General features: G+C 35.5%; 1 protein-coding gene across 1 annotated transcript in view; it reads left to right on the plus strand.

Annotated features, from left to right (window-relative positions):
- The window catches only part of CDC123 (cell division cycle 123), a 61,682-nt gene that overhangs the window by 27,908 nt on the left and 19,030 nt on the right, over positions 1-14,744 (plus strand). The window contains exons 7-8 of the mRNA XM_003410581.4: positions 10,391-10,439; positions 14,146-14,221. Coding sequence (XP_003410629.1) covers positions 10,391-10,439; positions 14,146-14,221 — 125 coding nt within the window. The remainder of the gene's footprint in view (positions 1-10,390; positions 10,440-14,145; positions 14,222-14,744) is intronic.

Consider the following 14,744-nt stretch of genomic DNA (forward strand, 5'->3'; position numbering starts at 1 on the left):
TTAGAAGAAAGTCATGTCTTTTTTTTTTTGCCATTATAAAGCTTTTTGACACTTTTATAAGTTAAGTGAAGAGACTAACTCTGTACCTGTTAATGCATCTCATACGGATTTTTATGTACCTGTAGTATTAGTTGCAGTGAGAGTGTGAGGACACCTTTTTTTTTTCCAAAAATAAGTATAAATCACTGTTAATTCTCTCAAGCTGATGGTTTAAAACATTTTTTTTGTTTGTTTCTCATCTTTGCAGCTTAGCTACTTGCTGCCTCTTTAACCCATTCCCCTTTTTACCTTATGTGGAGTTAACTGCGGTTCCAGTGGAAAGTAGAAATACCAATCACTTGTTTTGCATTTTGTACTCCTTGACTTTTGTGTGGGGAGGAAGTTAAATCAGCAGCTGAACTTGAAGCTTTGGATTAAGAGTGTTTACCCACAGAATGCCATCCTTCTGCTAGTATAAATAATTGCGAGTTGGCAGGAGCAAATACAAAGCACTGAGCTTTGAGCGTTTTAACTGGACACCATTAATGTGTCACCCTTTTCTGGAAATACTTGTTGGTAGTCAGTTGCATAGCAATTAATGTCAGTTCCCTAACAAGAAGTATTGTCATCATGTAAAAATTCTTTATTGATAGAATTCATTAAAGATGAACTTTTGTCAAAAAGGCCTTGTTAGGAGTTCTTAAAATGTGAAGAGCATAATTTTTTGGATTACGCAGGATTTCACTGATGATTTAATCTAACCCTTTCATAATACAGTGTCAATAGTCGAGGCCTAAATTTGTTCAGTAATTTATTAAAGGTCCCATAGCTAATTTGTTAGTAGAACCAAAACCAGAATAGAATTGCAATAATGTAATCCTAAAAGTTCTTTGTTGTTTCATTTAGTAAAGTCACAGCATTTTTTCTTTTAAAAATGCTTCTAAGATACATATCAAAAAAAAAAAAAAAAAGGTTGCATTGTTTATACTGTTTTGGCGCTCGCCTTGCAAAGAGAAACAAAGATGTTACAGTCAGGATTGCAAGTTAACAGAAGACCAACTAAAAATAGATTACATCAGTGAGGTTTTATAAGTATATATTATTTAACAAGGAGTCTGGAAATTGGATATTCCAAGGGTTAATTAGCAGCTTACAAAGGTCACCAAGGGTCCAGGCTCTTTTAGTCTTTCTCCTCTACCATCTTCAATTTATTGGTTTGGTCTTCGGTCACAAGATTACTGCTATAGTTCCAGAAATCACATGAAAACATGACTACGTCTGCATCAGAAATAGGAGGCATAGGTCTATTTCCTCCCACTCATCTCTTTATGTGATTGAGTAAAGCACTCCTGGAGGCTTCCCAGAAGACTTCCTCACAGGTCTCATTAGTTACAGAAACACTTGCCCATCCTCATCCAGTAGCTGGTAAGGAGAACAGAATTGCCATGATTGGTTTAGACCAGGGGTTCTCAAATTTTAGCATACATCAGAACCACCTGGAGAGCTTGTTAAAATAGTTTGCTGAACCCCATTTCCAGAGTTTCTGATTTGTAGGTCTGGAGTGGGGCCCTAAAATAAATGCATTTCTAGCAAGTTCCCAGAAGCTACTGATGCAGGCATTGAGGACAACTTAGCTTAATCAACACAGGCATCTCTGGGACTAGAAGGGGATCATGAAGCACAGGTGCTTCCAGTGTCTGAACCAGCAAGATTCTGTTAGCAGGGATGACAGTGGGGGATAGCTGGAGGGAAGACCAGAAGTGTCCGCCATAGTTGTAATTTGATAAAGAATATTAAGTACCCTTTTTCCCCTCTGTTCCTCAAGTGGTTATTATAGGCCCGAAACTTGAAAAAGTGGAGGTTGAAAATGACACATTTAACATAATTTGCCTGCATTGTATTTGCTGACTGAATTACTTGTCTAGCTATAAACATTCTATATGATTAGACTTAGTGAATCACAAGGTTACTTTCATTAATTATTTTATTGATTAAGTGTCACTTAAGTAGGCCAAGGCATGTAAAAAAACCTGATATTCATTGGACATTTAGAAGAAGGGGTTGAATCAGTGAAAAAATAAACCCATTAATTATTTCTCTGAGGGACTCGTGGCTAAGGAGAAATAAATTTGAGCAGGAATCAGCAAATTTCACCTGTTTCAGTAATTTAATAAACTCAGCTATACTTTTTTTCTTAAGAATAACATAAAACTAATTATTACTCCTAAAATTCAGTAGGAAACAGTCATAAGATTTAGTGTGTGAATTGACCCAGCAGAACCTTTTACCTTGTGATGTATGTAGTTGTTATTAGGTGCCATTGATCCAATTTCGATACATAGCGACCCTTTGTACCACAGAACGAAACACTGCTCGGTCCTGGGCCATACTCACAATTGTTGCTGTGTTGGAGCCCATTGTTGCAGCCACTGTGTCAATCCATCTCATTGAGGTTCTTCCTCTTTTTCACTGACGCTTTACTTTACCAAGCATGATGTCCTTCTCCAGGGACTGGTCCCTTCTGATAACATGTCCAAAGTATGTGAGATGAAATCTCGCCATCCTCACTTCTAAGGAGCATTCTGGCTAATGTGATGAATAAGGTCCATTAATTTAGATGATAGTTTTTCTGCTTTAGATTGTTTTAATTTTAGGTACTATATGTATGTATCTTTTTGAAAAACAATTCTAATGAACACACCCAGTCATTTACTTTTTTAATTATCATTTTACTTTTTTCTTTTTCACCTCCAGTGACAGTCTAAAGAAATGAGATTTGTGTATGGAAACTCTTAGTTTAAGTTTTAATTCTTTTAACAGCAATAAAAGTTACAATACCAGAACTTTGAAGTTTAACTTTTTCCTGGCTTTGAATTTTTTTCTATTTTTCTGCCCATGATTTAAAAATTTTTTCTTATGCTTTAGGAGTTGTTTACTATGAGATACAATATAACTTGCCAGTGTTTCAGAAAAGCTTATCAGTGAGGATTGTGCCCTGGAAAATACCTAGGATGGTATGCAACTTAAAAGCCTTAATAGTTTTTGTTTTCTGCCACTTAAAAAGCTTTAATGATGATGTTTTCTCATTACCTTTAAGATGACAAAACTGTGATCTCAGTCAATGGGTTTAGGTAATACCAAAGTTGTTCAGAGTGAGTAATTCACAAAGGTATTCTCAAGATACACTAATGCTGTGATTCTCCTTCAACTGTTCCTGCCACACTGACTGGTCTCAGTCAGATACAACTGACACTGTTTTAGTAGGTGATATTGTAAACCTACACCACCAGTACTAGAACCTCATACCTTGACCCCAACGATTAGGATTCGTCTTCAACTTAAGTATTTTTCACTAGAGGAGCCTCTTGTTTCCACCTCCTTCTAGCTTTTTCCTGCACAACATATTTAAGCGTAGCTCAGCTCATCATAGTACATGTAAATTATCCTTTCTCAGCCTTTTTCTTCTGTCTTTGTAACAGCGTCAGGAACATTCCACTTCTTTATACTATACCCTATTTTTCTGATTGTCAGTGCTCCCCTATTTCCACAATTCCAGATACGCATCCTTATCATTGAATGTATAAAATGTGTTCTCTTCCAGTGTATGAAATATTTGGACCAGCGTGGTAAACACTGTGCGTTGATCATATTTAGTTATGAAGTCCACAGAAAAAAGTATGTCAGTCTTAAGACATGCTTAAGACATGACAAATATGCCTATTTCTAGTTAGACTGTTGGCTGGCAGGAAACCTAACTTTAAGTTGAGAGAATAATTTGGCAAATAATTTAGGTAGAAATTTTTTTTAAAAGATGACATTTCTGTCAGTCATCAATTGATAGCTAAGCATAGTTCTTGTATGTCCCTTTTCCTTTTCTTATTTCATAATTCAAACGAATATTCCAAGTATTATTTAAACTTAGTTGTTGAGTCAGAACAGGAAAAGTGTTAAGTTTTGCTGCATATTTTTTGCCTTTGTTCATAAAATAATTTATAACATGTACTACAACTTTTGGAGCCCTGGTGGCATAGTGATTAAGCATTCAGCTGCTGACCAAGAGTTTGGCAGTTAGAACCCACATCTGCTCCATGGGAGAAAGATGTGGCAGTCTGCTTCCATAAAGATTACAGCCTTAGAAATCCTATGGACAGTTCTGCAGTGTCCTCAAGGGTCGCTATGAGTCAGAATCTACTGGAGGGCAATTGGTTTGGTTTTTTTTTATTCCTTTATGTTATATGCTGAGCTGGGATTTGAAAATTTGTGCTACCTCTTACCTTGATTTTTTGCTTACATGTTCATAGAAACAAAGCTAAAAGAAAGTTAACAATACAATATTCTTTCTCAGTATAAATGGCTTTCCTTTTTAAGAGGGAGGTGATCAGTGACTTACTGTTACTCGTGGAGGTACTGCTTTGATAATCATAAAAATGGTAATTTTGGAAATAAGGGAATCAGCTTAATTTTTTTCCCTGTTTCAGCCAAAAGTTTTTGGATCATCTATGTTCTAGTTTAGCCAGCAAAGGGAATGATACACATATTTTAAATTGATCTGACTTAAGATACCTCAGTGTTTCTATTAGAGTGCTCATATTTTCTACTAGTATTTTCAGTAGACTTGGTTTAAGGATTTTTGGTTTGGTTTTGTTTTGCCTAACCTGGAATTTTAGGATCGTTAATTTATATAAGAAATTTAAAAATTCAAGGGTTATTATTAGTATTCTTAATTATCTTACTCATTCTTTTTTTTGCTTCTTAAACTTACATCGTCAAGAATATAAATGGAATCTAAATATTCACATGCAAAACTTTCTTTGCAATATTTCAGCTAAACTCCTGAAACTGTCGTTGACCTCTATATCCAGTCGTAACCTGATGGCTCAGCACTTTCTTCTCCTTCCAAGAAGGATACTTGGTCATCTAGTTAATCACCTTAATAAGAAAAAGCCTTGTACAATAATTTCATATACCCTATGCAAATACATATCAAAATGTATACCTATTTTAAAGTTGCCATAAGAAGAATAATCAGGAGTTGAAAACAGTATTTGTAGGGATATAGAAGCATTAAAAAATTTGATGGTGAAGACCTCTGTTTTGGAATTGTCCCTTTTGATTTTCCTTTAGTATTTTTAGGTAAATACAAAATCTTTATCTACCTTGTTCTTTATAGACTATCTTAATAAAAAAAAAAAATCCTCTATTTTTTACAAAGATTCTAGTACCCACATGGTTTGAAGTTAAACAGTTCAAAAATTAAAATGATAGTAGTTCTATTACTACATTAACCATTAAGATAGTTCTGTTATTGTTGGTTCTAATTCTTGTGTCATTTTACCTCCTGTATCTTTTAGATACATTTATATTAAGAAAAAATAGGCAATTAGTTCAGATTTTATTGTGATAATGAACTATTTGTTGGAAGCTAAAATAGTAACTTTTAAAGAAAACTTGAATTGGTTTTCTTGTTATAAAAGCAATACATGCATACTTTGTAATTCCTCAAAATTAGAAGTCAAAATAAAAGTAATATGCGTTCAATATGATAAGTATAATGTTACAAATACTGATATAAGTATTAGAAGAAATTAACAGCCAGTGCTGGGAAGTAACCATTGTTAATATTTTGGTACTTATTGTACTGTTACCCCATGTATGGTATAGGTTTATTTCACAAAAATGAGATCATACTGTATATAGTTTTGGGACCTTTTTTCACTTTTTTTTAAAGTATTCTGTATTGTAAACATTTTTTCTATCATGAAAAAGTATTTTACCATATAATTTTTCATCCTTCATACTACTTTATGGATTTTTAACATTCATTGTTCATCTTTTCATTTAAGACTTTAAAAAGAGTTGAGAAAAATATTTTGAGAATAAAATTAATTAGTATAATAGGATTCTTAATAAGATAGATCCAGGGTTCCATCTTATTTAGTCACAGACTTGGGAGATATAGTGTGGAGTGGTCACTTCCTAGCAATTGAACACATGCTGAATTTTGCAGTGACTTTAATGGAGCCTAAATGACCTTTTCTGGAGCCCTGGTGGCGCAGTGGTTAAGAGCTACAGCTGCTAACCAAAAGGTTGGCAGTTCAAATCCACCAGCTGCTCCTTGGAAACCCTGTGGGGCAGTCCCACTGTGTCCTATAGGGTTGCTATGAGTCAGAATTGACTCTTCATGGCAGTGGGTTTGGTTTTGGCAACTGACCTTCTCTAGCTGAAGCCACTGGTTTGAAGGCTGTGCTTGGATGCCTAGCTGCTCTGACTGGATGCTTCCTGTCTTTTCCTTGCTTTTTCATTTCCCTAAGAATGGTGCAAGTCCACTGAAGGGGCCTGTAACTGACCAACAAACATCTCCTAGGGTGAAGTGTAGATCCATTTTCCCAAGAACCTCTTATAGTTTTAGAACTGGGGATACTTCTCTTATATTTTCCAAAATATATGGTTCTGGTTCCCACCTTGAACCCATTGGATCAGAACCTCAGGATGCATTTTGAAAAAAACAACCCAGTCATTCTGATGTGTACTTTCATTTTCAGACCTGTGTTCTAGAAACTCTGACATATCCTGAGGTTCAGTGTGTAGGACAGGTGGTTACCTGAATACAAAGACAGAATGGGAAGAAAAGGAGGCGAGGCAAGTTGTCTACAAATTTAATTGCATAAAGAACCTTAGAAATCACCTAATTCCATCCACCATTTTACTGCTGAGGCAGGCGAGAGCCGGACAGAGAAGTTAATTGACTTTTCTTAGATCATATGCTGGTATAGAATCCCAGATCCTGATTTTTTTTAACCTCTGCTCAATTGTTTTTTTATTACTTGGAACATTTTTCTTTTTTATGTAGGTTATTCAATTCAGAATATTTTATTTATCTCTGTACTGGTTATATGTCCAAACATAAATTTCATAAATGATAGAAAATGTATAGTGGACAGTTCCAGAAACGTGCTTGATGGTTATCAATCTGCTGGGGGTAAAAGGGTTTTCTTTCTTTTAAGGATAAAAATAATTATGGTAATTTTGATTAACCTGACAATTCATTAACTTAATTTTGATTAACATAAAATAATTCATGAGATTAATTTTTATTTAACATTTCTTTAAATAAACTTAAAAGTTTTCTGGTTTTAGACTATATAACTCTATAACTAAAGGTCATACACCTTTAAATTAGTTTGATCCGAAGCAAGGGATTTTTGCTTTCCAGAGAAGAATAAGGTCTTAAAATAGCACCAGCATTTGCCTGTATGTATATAAACGCTGAGGTTTTACATATTAGTGTGTTGGAGATCCACATTATATTACAGAAATAGGCCTGGTTAATGGGAGACCTATTTTTTTTTTTAGCAGTGGTACTGCTTGACTTTAAAGTCCTGCAGTGGTTGGTGGTTTTTTTCTTTTTAAAACGTAAATCTGAGAGCTTTAACGGCAACTCTAGAACTTCATCCTTAAGAGGGGGGGTATGTTGTTGCTTCAGTGTCCTCTCTAAGCCTTGGTATCCTCACATGATAAATGTGGATAATAATAGTAGCACCTTCATAAGGGATTATTGCAAGGATTAAATGAGGTCGCAAATGTAAAATGCTTCATACCATGCCTGACACATAAATGTTCAAAAAGAAAACTCACTGGTAGAAAACCTGGTGGCTTTTTAACAGAACACCCTATGTCTACCTTTCCTTTGTAACTCAGATTATGTCAGTCAGCGCCCAATTGTTAGTGGTAATAAAAGTTCTTATTTTCTCAGGATGTCAGCCAGTCATATAAACTAGAATTGTTATTGTTTGTAGTATAAATAATAAACAATGGTGGAGAATTTCAACTTAGTAGTATATTTAGGGAAGTTAAAAGGCTTTTCAAACTAAATTTTACTTATAAACTGCATAAGACATCTTTAAAAGTAGCAGCTCCAAGTTTTAATATAAGGTAACCTCACTTTCTTTCCTTTTCTCTTCCAAATGGTCAAACCCTCTCTACTGATTCACTCCATTCTTAAAGACTAAAAAGCAGAAACTAAAGACAGCCACCTAAACTTTAGCCTTCCTTTTCTCTATGTGTCCTCTCTCTCGTACCTTTCCTCATCAAGCTGGTTTGAAATATTTCATTTTGTCTTCTTATCTTCTATTCATTTCTTGGTTCTCTGCAATTCGGTTTCTACCTTTGTAACAGTACTTTAAAATTGCTCTGGCAGAAGTCACTTGATGCAGCAAATGTCCCTTGTCTAACTTCTCAGTGACAGTTGAGTCATCGTCCTGTTTCCATATTGAAACTCTCTTCCATTGGCTCTCAGGACACGGCTTTCTTATCTTCTGTTCATTTCTTGGTTCTCTGCAATTTGGTTTCTACCTTTGTAGCAAAAACCACACACGCTGCCATCGAGTCAATTTCGACTCATAGCGACCCTAAAGGACAGAGTAGAACTGCCCCGTAGAGTTTCCAAGGAGTGCCTGGCGGTTTTGAACTGCCGACCTCTTGGTTAGCAGCTGTAGCACTTAACCACTATGCCACCAGGGTTTCCACCTTAGTAGCAGTACTCTAAAATTGCTCTGGCAGAAGTCGCTCGATGCAGCAAATGTCCCTTGTCTCACTTCTCAGTGACAATTGAGTCATCTTCCCGTTTCCACATTGAAACTCTCTTTCGTTGGCTCTCAGGACACGGCTTTCTCACTCCTCTCCTGTTTCTGTTAGTCATCTTTTCTAGCTTCCGCTCACCCTTTAATTGTTATTTCCTAGGATTCTGTCATCTGTCTGAGTTGATTTTTTTCTGCTTCTTTGATTTTAGCTGTTACACTCAAATGATTATTACTTATAAGTAATTACGTTGCAATCCCTCCTCCTTTTTCAGTTTTAGGCGCTTATTTCCAGTTGCTTACTAGACATCTTAGTGTGATTATCCCATGGATATCTTCAGTTCTACACATGCCAAAAACAGTTATGTCCTATCTTTTCCCCACCCCACCCCATACCACCTGCGTTTCCTTCTGTGTCCTTTGTCTTAGTGAATAGTATGCCATCACCATCCAGTCAGTCATCAAAGCCAGACACCAGAGTCATCCTGGCCTCTTTCTCCCTCATCCCCCGTTTTCAGTCAGTCACCAAGTTTAGTAGTATTGACTTTGCCTCCTAAATATTTTTATATAGTGCTTCTCTTTTCCTTCTGCACTCCCATTGCCTTAGATAGACCCTCATCTCTCACCAGGACTATTGCAGCAGCCTTCTAACTGGTCTCTCTGTCCCCCAAGTTGTCACCCCCACCCCAGGTGATCCAGTACCACTGCCATAGTGATATTCTTAATTGAAACCTAGATGTCATTGTCTCCCTCACATATTTAGAAACCTTTCATAGCTCCTCATTTTTTATTTAATAAGCACAGTGTCCCTAGTGAGACAAACAAGATGCTTCACAATTCGGATACCCTTCCTTGCTCATCGTTTCCATCCAAACTCATTTTTTGACAATTCTCTTGTATTCTCCTCTCCATCGATATTGATCTTCTTGTAGTTCTTCAAATACTATGTGGCATTTCTCACCTCCCTCCCTGCCTTAGCACGTTTCCCTTTGCCTTAAATGTGGTCCCCTTTGCTTCCTGTTGAATGAAGCCCTCTTAACTTGTTAACATGCACACACACAAAAAACAAAGTTCATCAGTTCTTTCTTTATGCTATCAGAGTATTTTTCTTGTTTTTTTCCCCAGCGTTGTGAAATTCTTTCTCTACTTTAGACTGTCTCCACCAAACTAACCTCCTAACGAACAAGGGAGTCTTAGCATTTTAGCATCCCCAGTGCCCAGTACAGCACTTGGCATGCAGTAGGCATTTAATAAATGATATGAAAAATTATTCATGAAAACTGAGAAGTTTTAGAGGGGAAAGGAATATATTTAATAGAGGACTGAATAGGTCTTTTTAATCTTTTTTTAATGGTATGTAGAAAAGGGATTATTTTAACTTTGGGTGCCCTTAGATGGCAGAATTAATGTTACAGAGAAGTAGGCTTCTGGCTCAGCCACAACGATAGACATGACGAAAATGTGTAAAATGGCAGTGCTGTCCTGCCTTCATTTAGGATCTGGAGTTAGACTGTTTATTCGAGTTATAGTCCTGGTTTGTCTCTAAATTTGGATTTTTCTGGGTCTTAATAAAGAAGCCTTTTGACATAAAAATGGAGATTATAATAGCAACCTCATATTGTTTTGAAGCTTAAATAAAAGAACATTGCAGAGTGCCTAGGATAATGCCTGACATAGAATAAAATGCTTAATAAATGTTCATTGAATTTAAATTAGTCTATTTCTGGATGCATTTTATTAGTAAAACTTTATTCTTATGTTGAAATATAAGTAATATATGTGCATAAACTGACATCATTATACAAAAAGATTCTGTTGCCTTTTTTTCCCCAAAGATTTATGCATTGTACTGATGATACCCCAGATCCTTGTATGGAATTTGAGGTAAGAAACTTTTTGTATCTTAATGAAGTTGATAATCCTAGATGAAGCTGTGTTGGTAATTGCTATTTATTCTTAAGTGAAATGAATGAAATATTTTTGGGAACCTAGAGCCATTGAATTTTTAAATTATGAAGTAATATACATAAAAGAATTTGTTTCTCATGTATTAGAGTATATATGCAGAATATATGTAATTTATATGTGTATGTGTCTATCTGTCTATAATTATCATTTAGGTCCAACGGACCTTTTTATTTTTTATATTTTTCACTCATTTTACAAATCCAGAAGAATAAAAGGATAGTGAAAAGCAGCTTTATGAAAATTTAATAGAATTTAAACATTGCAAACCCAATTTTTTATTCCATGTTTTCCTAGTTTTGAAGTTTTACACACACATAAACACACATTCCCTGAAATGGGCAATGTCCTTGGATGCAGCTAACTGCTCATCAGCTGTCATCAATGAATATGAGACATACCTTTCTTATAAATGCTGCTTCCAGGTTTCAGCTACATCCACAATACGCTATCATTTATCATTACTCCGGTTCTTCTTTTTGCGCTTGTATTGTCATATGCAGTACTTTTGAAAATTTTGACAGCTTATAATTTGTTGAAGACAGGATGACCATCTTAGCTCCATGATTGCAAGACATTTTTATTATTAGATTTATAACACCAATTAGAATTAGTCCAATGAATTTTTTTTTAATTTCTTCATTGTTTACTTCCAGCCATCTCTGTATATACATATGCCTTCAAAATTTGTCCACTGACTCAGTATATCAAGTAAATTATAGTGTGTTGAGCATATAAGTTGGCATATCTTCCGTGATTCTACATTGTATGTAGAATGGTTAATTTGCTGTTTAATTTATTATTTACCAGGCCACCAAAAAATTACTAGATCTTAGAGCACTTGTAATTGAGATCTTTACATACCACTTGTGAGAATTTTTTTCTTTCCACTTGATAGCATAGTGTGGACGTTTTCTCAGGTCATTAAACATTCTTTTATAATGTTACTTAGGTGTGTATAATACATTCACATCTTGTGTTTCACTGAACAAACGTCTGTATTAAGCACCTGGTGTGGTTTATTACTTTGTGCTGGGAACACAAAGATGAAAAAGGCTGTTTTTTTAGCCATGCCCTGAGGCATGATCTTTGTTGAAATATCATCTAGTCCCAAGATTTATTTCACCAGCACTTTGCTCTTTTATTGCTTTTTTTTTTTTTTTAATACACTATTATCATGTCAGTGCATAGGATTTACAGGAAAGTGATATTCTTAGAATTAAAATTTGAAAAACTACAAGCAGAATCCTGTGTATTGTGTGTTACTGTCTGTGAGTATTTAAAATGATGTACAGTATAGGCGTATATACTCTTAGAATACTTCTAGAAAGGTAGATAAGAAACCAGTAGCACTGTTTTCCTCTGAAAGGAGAACAGAGATACTGGGCGGGAGGGAGAGTCACCTTTTCCCTTTTGTATTTCCTCCAGCCATAGCATAGGAATTGCCTATTCGGAGCATTATTTCAATAAGGTTTATGCAAATTTCAAAAAAAAAATTGATGTTAGTACGGCACAACTGTTCCTTACAGCTGATGCACCTCCAGTGCAGCCACCACCCGTCTGTCCGTGGAGGTTCTTGTGTCGCCGCGGTGCTGAACAGGTTTCAGGGGAGCTTCCAGACCGAGAGTAGAAGAAGGCCTGGCAACCTGCTTTCAAAAATCAGCCAGTGAAAACCCCATGGATCACAATGGTCTGATCCCATTATGCATGGGGTCGCCATGAGTTGGGCTAATTTGATGGCAGCTAACAACAAATAAAAGTTACTGCGGTTGTCAAAATTTATATGTATTTCAGTGTATGTGTGTATACAGACAGATTGATTGGCTGATTTTAGTTTGGGGTTTTCTATTTAATAATTAGGTTTTTTTTTCCTTTAAATATGACATATACAGAGTTTGACCAAGAGCTCGCAATAATGAAAAATCAGTGTATTTTGAGTTTCTGAGACATACATTTTAAGTTTCCTTTTTACTGGAAAAGACACATTACCAAAAATTTAAAAATAGAAGAAAATTTGAGGAACCTACCACCCAGATATTCCTCAGTATTAACATTTTGGTCTTTAACTTCCCTTTCTTGGAATATGTATATTATCTGTGTGTGTGTGTGTATATATATACACATTCTTTATAAAATACTTGTGTACCATTTTAAGCTATTTTTCACTTATAGAATAGTGTTATCATTTTCCCAGGTTATTAAATCTTTTTTTAATAACATGATTTTTAGTGACTACTTATCTCATATATTTGTTATTTCATTTGAGAAACATTTATTCAGCACCTGGTGTGTATTACCTACTTGGCGCTAGGAACATAAAGATGAATAAGACCCAGTTCCTTGCCCTTAGGGAACTTGCTATTTAGTAGGGGAGGTTTGTATTAAATTATCATGGTACAACATGGCATGTGCTTGCTATAGAAAGTTATGCACAAGAAACCATGGGAAACACAGTGGGGCGATATTGAGCCCACTAGGGAGTTTCAGGGAACAGTGCCTAGAGTAATTCAAGTTCCATCTCACAGATCTTGATGAGCAAAGAGGTATATGCCAGGATAGGAGAGGGTGGAGATGCTAGCAATTTATTATCAGTTAATAGTCCAAAAGAACAGGATTGGTTTTCCCCAAAGAGTTGTTTTTAAATGGAAACAAGCATACATTTGTCAAGTGTGCTATTTATAAAATTACAGCAATTCAATAACATATGAGTATTTGCACATATTAAATAACAATTACAGTAATAAGACCCATTTATGGCTTGGGCCCCTGGTTTACTTTCAAATAGGAAAACCATGGAAGGATTATAATGATTTTTTGTCATCAGCCATAATAATTATTTTTATCAGAGTAAGTGCTACAGAGGAAATGCTGGTGGTGTAGTGGTTAAGACCTATGGCTGCTAACCAAAAGGTCAGCAGTTTGAATCCATCAGGTGCTCCTTGGAAACTCTATGGGGCAATTCTGCTCTGTCCTGTAGGGTCATTATGAGTTGGTATTGACTTGACAACAACGGGTTTAAGTGTTATAGAATGGTGCTTAAGGTAGATAGTGTTTATTTTATCTTTTGATAAAATATATAAATTCCACTCTCACTGCCATTGAGTGGATTCTGACTAATAGCAACCCTTTAGGGCAGAGTATAACTGTCCCATAGGGTTTCCAAGGCTGTTTATCTTTAAAAAAGCAGAGTAAGCAGAGTGCCACATCTTTTCTCCCACCGAGTGGCTGGCGGATTCGAACCACTGACCTTTTGGATGGCAGCTGAATGCTTTAATGACTGTGCCACCAGGACTTCACATATAAATTACAGGTCAACTTATGACACAGTCATGATAAAGTTTCCCTTGGTGTTTTTTGGTGTTAAGTATTATGTCAGAGCTTCAAAATGATGAATAAGTGACAAAGATATATTTTTCATTAAGCATTTTAACAAATTTCTCCCTGCTCATTAGAATAATAGATCACAATTCTCTTCCTCACTTATCTAGAATGTTTTCTGATACTTTTTTTTTTAAACCTTTGATAATGACAGTTGGTAAATACAGTGTTGGCATAAAATAGTCTATTAGGCCAGTAAACATTCCCTTGTTGCATAGTAGTGTAACAGTTTTTCAATTCACTGCAGCTTGTTCTTCGGAAATGGTGTGAATTAATTCCTGGGGCTGAGTTCCGATGTTTTGTCAAGGAAAACAAGCTTATTGGTGAGTTTTTTTATCTTTGAAAGTAATCTTTAAAAGAAGACAGGCTTTCGATGGAAGTAAATTTTCAATAATTAGGGCAAGGATATTGATCAGCTTTAACCTCTGATGCCCCCTCTGACCAGTTGGTACTGGCTGTCTGGAATGCTGTGTTGATAAGGATCCTGAAGCCAAAATCAGCTTTCACAGAGAAAGATGTTGACTCTTAGAACTCCATAGATGAGTGATGGTCTTTACCTTTCCAGATTTAGGGTTTATGTAATATTAGCTGCTGTCTCTTTGAGACTTTCTTGAAAATTGCTATCAGTACATTGCTTATTTTAGGCATCATAAAAAGTGAAGTTTCTTTACCTTTATTTCTATTGTTGAGGTACTTTTTATTCTTCTAGGAAGAGAAAATGTGGACAAGTAAGTGCATTACTTTAAAAGTCACCCATTTTCTTTCCTCTCAGATTATTTTGTTTGCTGTGATTTTATTCAAGTTAAATATTGAAGAGAATTTGTTCTTTTTTCTCTATGCATGTTT

This window comes from Loxodonta africana, chromosome 4 (assembly GCF_030014295.1).
Source record: "Loxodonta africana isolate mLoxAfr1 chromosome 4, mLoxAfr1.hap2, whole genome shotgun sequence".
NCBI lineage: Eukaryota > Metazoa > Chordata > Mammalia > Proboscidea > Elephantidae > Loxodonta > Loxodonta africana.